Genomic DNA, 9,424 nt, shown 5'->3' with positions numbered 1-9,424 from the left:
TTAATTCATTGTGTGAGGAACAATGTGTTAGAGGAATATAATTAAAAAGAAAATTTTTAAAGAAAAATCTAGAAATTAAAGATTCATACGCAAACTATAAAAAAGCTCCCCAAAGGTATATAAACACCCACAAAATAAACAAACAAAATTTCAATACCACTTTTAAATTGAAAGCAAAATATGATTTTGAACTTTATTAGAAAATATTTTTTAAAAATAAGTGATTTATGAAATCAATATATTTATGTTCAAACAATTACTTATAATGCATATAATAGCACTTAGTATTCAAGATTTTTGAAGAACTATATAGATAGCCCTTGACTCACAACCACAAATTCCAAAAATTCATTGGTAAACAAGGCTGTTGTTAAGTGGTTCATGCCTCATTTTATGACCTTTAGCCACGGTTAAGTGAATCATGATTGTTAAGTGAATCATGTAGTTGTGAAGCAAATCTGGCTTCTCCCATTGTCAGAAGCTCCCTAGGAAGGTTGCAAATGACAAACCCAGCACCCCAGGATACTGCAACCATTGTAAAAAATACATGTTGGTTGCGAAGTACCTGAAGTCTGATCACATGAGTGTGGAAATGCTGCAATGGTCATAAGTGTGATAACTGGTCACTTTTTTCAGTACTGTTGTAACTTTGAATGGTCATTAAACAAATGGTTGTAAGTTGATGTATATATGTTTGAGAGTGGAGGTTTTTCTCCAAGCTTGTGGCTTGGTTTCTGAATGTTTCCTTAGTAAGCTAGGTAACATCTTGAGCAGAATTTGCGGGATGTCAATGTTGGTTCTTCTGCTTATAAGGGCTTTGTGTAGTCAGTAGGTCTTGTAATGTGGAGGACATGTCAGGTGAGTGTCATCCTACACTTGAGCTACAGATATTTGTCACCATTGCATAAGATATTCAATACATAGGTTCATCATTTACAGAAACAGAATAGCAGACTTCAACATTTTGAAAATGGGAAATCCCCTGGCTTAGATGGTTTTTAGCAAGGATTACCATAAATGTTCAAATATATTTTAATTACACTTGAAAGTAAGCAACCTTAACCCTACATCAACCAAATAGAGTACTTTAAAAGTACAGTACTGCATGTAATGGAAAGTGGTCCTGTTGGATTATCCAGACGTAGCCGTAGCACTGAGGAGCAAATATTCTTGTAAATACCAGCAAACTTTATTTGGAAGATTGGACCTTGTCCTCTTGTCTATCCATGTTATAGTATTCCGGGTTGGGACGCATATCTGTGAAGAGAGCTATGCGATTTGCCATGGCAAAAAAGGCTGAAATGGAGCCTATGTCCCAAGCATCTTCTCGGTCAAATCCATGTACCTCCAGTTTTTGAAAGTGCTCTTCTGTTATATTATCTGCTCTGCAGACAGCAAGGGCAAACTCAAGCATGGCCACTTCCCGATCACTTAGATCAGCCTGTTTCCAATTCACAACCACCTATATAAAAGCAAAGTACAAACTTTGGGACGTAACATTTTTTGTTTTGCTTTCTTCAATAATCTTTCCGTCTTTCTTTTAAGCTGCTATCTATTAAAATTACGGAACATCTGAATTTAGACCAAGCTTCTTTTTTGTACAACTTATTTCTTCTTCTTTTTTTTGAACTTATTGTATATAAATACAAGAAATCCACCCACACCTTAGTCACTTCCTGGCTAGATTTCTGCAATGAGATCTGTATGAGACTGTTCTTGAAGTCCATTTGAAAACTAGCAGGCCCAAACTGCAGCAAGTGGGTAATACTGGGCATAATTCTACACTCATGTAGCATAATTTGACAAGGTGTACTGGCTTCCAATAGGCTTCTGGATGTAATCCAAGTTATTGCCTATATAGCTCTACCTCAAAGGTTTCCAACTTTGGCAACTTTAAGACTTGTGGACTTCAACTCCTAGAATTCCTCAGTCAACCATATTGGCTGAGGAATTCTGGGAGTTGAAGTCCACAAGTCTCAAAGCTGCCAAGGTTGGACACCCTGCCCTACATGACACAATGCTGGATTATTAGCAGGACTGCATGATTATTTCTGCCTGTTCTACTATATTACACAAGGTAAGTATGCTCCAGGTCTTGCCTCTGGGGCAGTGTGGGAATTGGAAGAAATTATCTTCTCTGCTGCTCTATCTTTGGATAGTTAGCAGCCCCAATCCTATTTGCCTTTCCTAGAGCAATGAAGAGGTGGCTTTTCTCCTGGGCACTGAGGTTTCATGTTGACTGACCCACTTTCCTGCTAGGAGAGTGAACGTTATGCCAACCTCAGTTGTGGCATGACTGTGATTCATTATCTTGGTTTTATTCATTTTGTTACTCTGCTTTTTATTGATGTACACTTCTAAGAGTCATACATTATGTGTTGGGTAAGCAATGCATGCATGCATACCAAAATTGTTTGCTGTCCAGAGTCTTTATGGATTTGGGCAGCTTACAAACAAAGCAAGCAAGCAAACAAACCCATTTCTTTTATTCATTTCTTCTAATTTTACAGATCTTCTCATACAACTAGATCCTAATGAGGGAAAAGAAAATGCTTGCAAGAGACAAACAAGGCAGATATAGGGACTAACCTGATCTGTTAAAGTTGGTTTCTTGGAGTACTTCCGATGTGAGGCACTATGTACAGTTACACAGTAGGGAGTGTGGTTTACAATACTCACAGCCACAGCAATGAGCTCTTTGTCAGCCATACTTAGCTTTCCTGGGGAGAAAGATAGTTGTGAAAGGTGAGTAATTTCAGGGCAGATTCACCAAAGCACAAGCTAATGTGTATGAATGTTGTCTTTTCCCTAATACCATATAGTTATACAAGATCAGCTTTTTAAAAACATGTTAATGTCTTATTATGCCAGTATGAGCAAAAATAAGGTATTTTAAAATAAATATATACTACTATTCGCCATCTTCTGGGATATATTCTTTACATCCTGAAAGAAGCCTTACTTGCCACAAAGTATACTGTACAAATACATATTACAGAGTCAAAGCCACAACAGGATTCACTCATTTCCCAGAAATCATAAGTCAATATGGACAGTCATTATCAACAGACATCTTAAGTCAGGTCTAATCAAGCAAGAACAGAACTGCATTCTCAGCATTAGGTAAATGATCAAATCTTAAACAAAAGCAGTCATTATTGGGGGTTTTTTTAAGAGGAAGAAGGCAACGGTTCCACCACAAAACCGCGGTAGAATAAAGCGCGTGTGACTAAAGCGCGGTGACAAAACGGCAGTCAAAACCGCGCGACAACAGCGTGCCGACAACAGCACGCTGACAGAAGCGCGCTGTAACATAACCCTAAAAATAACCCTAAACCTAACCCTAAACCTAACGCTAAACCTACCCTAAACCTACCCTAAACCTAACCCTAAACCTAACCCTAAACCTTACATTAAGTGAAATCGCGCTTCTGTCGGCGTGCTGTTGTGGGTGCGCTGTTGTGGGTGCGCTGTTGTGGGTGCGCTTTTGACATCGCGGTTTTAGCACCGCGGTGTTGTCAGCGCGCTTTAGTCTACCGCGGTTATGTCGTGCCACGATCATTCTAGACCTGTTCTGATGCCCCCAAATCCAATCACTATTGTTGACCATTTGGTACCCTATTCCATACATACTGGAAATTAAATTATGATATTGAAAAGTGACTACTCTCTCAGATTATAGCTATTCTTCAGGATTCTAAAATAAAATTTCATAGTGTTGTTACTCATGGAGGCGATTCATTTAAGCCAGGGAGAGACATGCCTTTCATACAGGAATGAGATGATATATGATCTCTGCTGCAGCCACTTCTACTGCCAGAGATAACCAGTTTCACATTCTAAGTTATAGCCTTTATGGTGAAAAGTGCCACAGTCTAGTGACATATATTGGGAATGTTAATTAAGTCCTCTCTTAGCTTCACAATAGTCTCAAAGAGGCCATCAGCAATCTTATTAGGGTCTAGCATTCACATAAAGAACATGGGAAACTGCATTCCGTAGTTCAGAACTAACTCCCCACTTTATGTGAAGCATCCTAGGAAGTTAATTGCTTTTGTATTAGATCCCTACTGCATCACCTTAAGATTATTTTAAAGGTTTCTGATATCAGAGTAGTTTAATAGCCTCTGTTGGCTATTCAAATCTTCTTTTGTTCAATGGTTCTTGAATCACACCTGTATTCTTAGGAACACATCTGGAATGCAGTCTAGAGCAATTGGTTTAGGAAAATATCTTCAAAGCATCCATGTTTGACTGCTACTCATACCTGTTTTCTTGTGCATGATGACATCGTGATAGGCAAAGAATACCCTAAATTCTTCTGGTCGATTAGCCATCACTTTAAACACATTGGGCAAAAACCCATTCTGAGAATCAAGGAGGGGGAAATAGTCAGACACCTTAAAATCATATTCAAAACTATTCAGGGAAACATTCAGGAGTCTAGAATTATTCTCCCCATTTACTATCAAGACATTCTAGTGGGACTAGTATTTCTTAAACCATAATGTTCTCAGATTTGTTGTTGGTTTCTCTGACAGCACTCCTCTAAAAACAGCAGGGTGAGTTTTCATTTTAAGATAGCTACCTCCCAAGCCATTGAAGGAAGATAACCAACAATTTAGCTGGTGCTAAAAATATTCCCTCTAATTGTTCTTGATTCTCAACTTGCACACATGATGATTAAGTGAGGAAAAGGTCCAAGAGAAATCAGATGTGGCTCTTGGATTCTAACACATACAACAGTGGGAATTCTTGAGAATATTTGCAAAATCTTTGAAACAATGTGCTGAGGTTCAAATATAAGGATACATCCGAGTGATCTCAATTCTCTCTAGCAAAAGGACTTGAGCTTTACACCTGAGGCTTTTTAAGCAGAAAAAATCAAATTCTCAGTGGAAGGATGTAAAGGATTGGGTTGCAAGTAAATGGAAAGCAAATGCCAGCTAAATAATATTGGGCTATATGGACAAATAAGCTGATCTGTTTTAAGACAGTTTTTAATAAATTCTAGCAAATATTCTTTGCTTCAAAACAATAAGCCTGGAAAATCAAACTCAACAAGTGCTCCTTCACCTTGGGAGTTTTCTGTTACCAGATGTTGAGTTTTATATAAGGTTTCTGAAGATACAGAACTGATGTGCTTCTTCTGGCTTGATGGGGTGACAATATTAATTTGAATAACAAATAAACAGCACCTGATCAAGACTTCATTGTCATTTCTCCTTTCTACTCTGCTATGAAAGGTACCAGCTACCTTGGAAGAACAGAAAAGTGTTTTCTTTCTGATCCTGTTTTTCATCTAATCACAGCCAATTATTGAATCCATTTTAAAACCCAGTATGTAACTTAACTGAATAAGAAACATGTATTAGATAGCATATCAAATTTTCATCTTTAATCATCATTAGGTTCATATGTAGTTAGAAACCAGCTGTCCAACAAAACAACCCCTAATGTCTCTTTAATCTGAAAATGATCAAACTCTAATCAAATGTATAGGAACAGTACTTATGTTGAAGGTTGATAAAGATACAAGCTTCTATGAACTGATTTTTTCCAACTGATTTTTTCCAACTGATTTTTTTTTTACCCTCACTTCTGCTTCTTCCAGGTGTTCTATTATATCATGTGGAAGGTCTTTCTTATTGGGCATTGGATACCGCTCAGTTGGCTTGGTGTTGTCTCCTTTTGTGTGGTATACATGATTCAAGGTTACACTTTGGTATTTCCCCCCAAATTTCTCAGACATGGTTTGTGGCAGAAGCTATAATACAGAAATATAGAAAACAGTATTTCATTTAATAAAGTACATATGGCATATAGTTCATCAATGTTCCCCAAATTTAGTGAAATTAGAACTGCATTATTTATTGCCCAAAACTCTTTAATAGGCCTGCATAATTAGCACTGTTGCAGGAAATGTTTATATTTACCCCCCACTACCTTGTTCAATAGGATGAATTCTCGCCAATGACAAATTTGCTTGAAGAACTGGGGAAAATAAGTTATATAACATTTGCTAACTTTGAATCACTTATAAAATAGGCAGAAAGCAGACTCAACTCACCCCACTAAAGCAGACGTAAAGTGAGTAAGTGTGAAACCTACTGGGTCAGGCTAGACAGCCTCTTAGAGACCCCTTTTACTTCTATATTAAAAGCCACATAGACAGAGTTGGAACTTGCAATAGAAACAGGAAGCCTGTGCCTAAACACAAGATGTTCTCTATGACAAAAGCCTATGTTAAAAATCCTAGGTTCAATTAAAGTTCGTTAATGACACGTACTCCCTAAACAAAAGGAGAAGTCAGACCCCATCTCCTTATAAGGCTTTCTCCTCAAGGTAACCACTAAGAAATGTGTTAAGTATTTCCGTGTTGCAATGCTTTTGAGAATGTATAAGAATGCGTGCTTCGATAATTAAGGTTGTTCAGAACTTGCAATGCTAGCCATGGGCTAGCTTTCTTAACCTGGCTGCCAAATAAACTTTTCCTGTATCTTGAGAAGTCTAATGCCTGTCATTTTCTGCAACACCACCCGGTCAGTAAAGTCCTTTTTCCCCAGAATGATTTCATTCTCACAGACTTTAAATAGGTTTTAATGTTGGTTGTGCAATGTTAGCTAGATACTGTATATCAGGACTTACGAGAGTCAAGAGTTTGTTGGATTGATTATTAGAATTACTTGCCTCCAAGAAGCAGCAGCGAAGCAAAGATGAATGAATTAATGCACAGATTTAGAGAACTGCAACTACAGTTACTCCCCGCTTAATGACCATTCTAAGTTGTAACAGTGCTGAACAAATGGTAGTTATGACTTGTCCTTGAAGTTACCACCAGTGCTCCTGTGATCATGTCATCAAATTTGGGTACTTGGCAGACCAGTCATTTTTAAATTATTTATTGCTTTTAAAATGGTGACAACTGACCCTCCCCCACACAAAGATAAAAAAATACATAGGCAAAGAGAAAATAAAAAGTGCTTTTTTAAACAGTGAAAAAAATTCCTCAGGAACAAAAAAATTTCACAGCAGGTAGTGATCTGGTAGTGAATTATTGCATAAGAGCTGTACCTGCTTTTCGGCAATGAAGCTGATATTTGTGATATTAAGCTAACAAACATTGAAGATTCCTTTTAGGTCAAATGGAAAAGAGAAATGGTAGACCATGGATCAGAATGAAAGCTGCAGTGAACATAATTCAGGCACACACACAAAATTAGTGTCCAAATCCTTCTTGTTAAAAGGTTAAATAGGTGGAGTCTCAGTTATGCAATCTCTCTTAACTAAAATTGTCCCCGTAACTTTCCCCATTCTTCACCATCCTAATGTAATGTAAAATATCCAACCCTCAGATTATATGGATACACTCTGATCATAGCCCTGAATCTGCAAACAGATACTGTATATTCAGAAGGTATCACTCATTTAAGTTGTGCAATTTTGCAAAGTGTTAAATTGTATACTTTATTTAATTGTATATTTAAATTCACACAAAAAACTATATTTAATTTTTTTGCATTTTGGCCTCAAAAACTTTTCACATATATATTTTTATCAGTATGCAGGCACTTTTAATTATCTGCTTTGGCAATTTTAATAACTTCCTCGAGACCTTCACTCAAATTCCACTTTTCCAAAGAAAAAATGTTATAGGGAAGATGTTAGCTAGAATCACACCTACAGTACCGTATATACTCGAGTATAGGCCGACCCGAATATAAGCCGAGGCACCTAATTTTACCACAAAAAAACTGGAAAAGTTATTGACTCGAGTATAAGCCTAGGGTGGGAAATGCAGCAGCTACCGGTAAATTTCAAAAATAAAAATAGATACCAATAATGTTTTTGAATATTTATTTCAAAGAAAAACAGTAAACTAGCGGTGTATTCAATGAAATACTTCACTCACCTCATGATGCTGATGTCCCGCTGTGATGATGATGTCCCGTGCAGCCGCGGGAGCGATGTCCCGCCTCCTATGACACACGGCACAGTGATTCCTATCATTGGATCACTGTACCAGAGGAGGTGGGACATCGCTATGTGGCTGCTTGCCATAACAAGGAGGAGGTGGGACATCGTTGCAGAGCGGCAGGAGGGGGAGGAAGGGGAATCGTAAGACAGCCCTGCATTACATTAGAACGTGAGGAGGGGGGATGGTGCGGTGCGCGCTGCGCGGCAAACTGACACAGAGGGAGGAGAAACTCACAGGGGCACTGGGCCATTCACGAGTGTCACCCAGCGGCATGGCCCCGCCCCTTTTTCTCCTCCATTTCGGGCAAATTTTTCACTGACTCGAGTATAAGCCGAGGCGGCTTTTTTTCAGCCCAAAAAGTGGGCTGAAAAACTAGGCTTATACTCGAGTATATACAGTACTTGCAACATGCAGTCACCTCTTGTAAAATTCAGTTTCCCAATAGACAGTTCACCCAGGTTCAATAATTGCTAGGGACAATCTGTTTCTTAACACAATTATGTTCTGAATTTTGCTCCAGTTATTCTGAATGGCCTCTCTTCCAGAAGGAAGACATCACGACCTCTTTCTCAAGCTGAAACCAACAGGGAAAACTCCCTGCTGCCTCTTTGCTCCCTACAGCCTCTTTGCCCCCACTCTGAGTGTCTGGGGTCTTAACTCAATATTAGAAGAGAATGGTGTCTACCTGTGGCCATTTTAAATTCCCAGCCAAAAGCACCCAGCCCAAGAAAGGGCTAATCCCCACAGCTCCCATTTGTTTGCCATTCCCATCATAGACTCCTTTTCTGAATCACAGTTGGGTAATTCTCCAACTCAAAATAGGTCTTCTCCCAGGCACAATTTTGAACCCGCTGCCCTTTACAGTAAAGTTGGATCCTTTAGAATTGAGTTTCCCAACCTCAGCTGCTTTAAGATGTGTGGACTTCAACTCCCAGAGTTCCCCAATCCCCAGGGAATTCTGGGAGTTGAAGTCCACATATCTTAAAGTGGACAAGGTTGAGAAATGCTGCCTTGGTAGAAGCACCAAGTCGTAAAAAGAAATGTTTTCCTTCGTCTCGAAAGATTTCCCCCAGAGATTGCACCGCATATCGGGAAGAGAGCACAAGAGAAGTGGAGCAAACAGGATATTTGGGGAAAAATTCTCGCTCGACAAGGAAAGGCAACTGCAGATGATCAAGTCCTGCACAAGTGGCTAAATGAAGGGTAACACTCACCGAAACAGATCCTCGAGGCCAGAGCTGAAGGAGGCTGTTGAGAAGCAGCTTCATTATGGCGTTTCCCAAAGAAAGAGCAACAGCAGAAGTTTGGGACTTTCAGGCTTCTAGTCTCGGATCGGAAGAAACCTCGTCTATCAATCCGCCCCCTTTTCTAACCTTAGAAGGGAGGGGGGGAAAATCACCAGGAGCAAATCCATTGCACCAAAAAAGGGGAAGTTGCAGGCTTGTA

At 39.0% G+C, this 9,424-nt stretch overlaps 1 protein-coding gene across 3 annotated transcripts; it reads right to left on the bottom strand.

The window, feature by feature from the left end:
* Nucleotides 1-638: 638 nt before the first annotated feature.
* Nucleotides 639-9,335, bottom strand: LOC116505823. Of its 3 annotated transcripts, none has more exons than XM_032213240.1 (5): nt 9,193-9,335; nt 5,600-5,767; nt 4,268-4,367; nt 2,590-2,720; nt 639-1,462 (listed from the first exon to the last, which is right to left on the bottom strand). In XM_032213240.1, the coding sequence occupies exons 1-5, from the start codon at nt 9,244-9,246 to the stop codon at nt 1,190-1,192; spliced, it is 726 nt and encodes a 241-aa protein (XP_032069131.1). In that variant the 5' UTR covers nt 9,247-9,335; the 3' UTR covers nt 639-1,189. The 3 variants fall into 3 exon arrangements, with proteins under 3 accessions (XP_032069131.1, XP_032069130.1, XP_032069132.1); XM_032213239.1 differs by having other exon boundaries at nt 5,594-5,767; nt 9,193-9,333; XM_032213241.1 differs by lacking the exon at nt 5,600-5,767.
* Between the last annotated feature and the right edge of the window lie 89 nt (nt 9,336-9,424).

This window comes from Thamnophis elegans, chromosome 3 (genome assembly GCF_009769535.1).
Source record: "Thamnophis elegans isolate rThaEle1 chromosome 3, rThaEle1.pri, whole genome shotgun sequence".
NCBI classification, from domain to species: Eukaryota; Metazoa; Chordata; class Lepidosauria; order Squamata; family Colubridae; genus Thamnophis; species Thamnophis elegans.
Note: the sequence above shows the minus strand (reverse complement) of the source record. Positions and strands in the feature narration are given on the sequence as shown.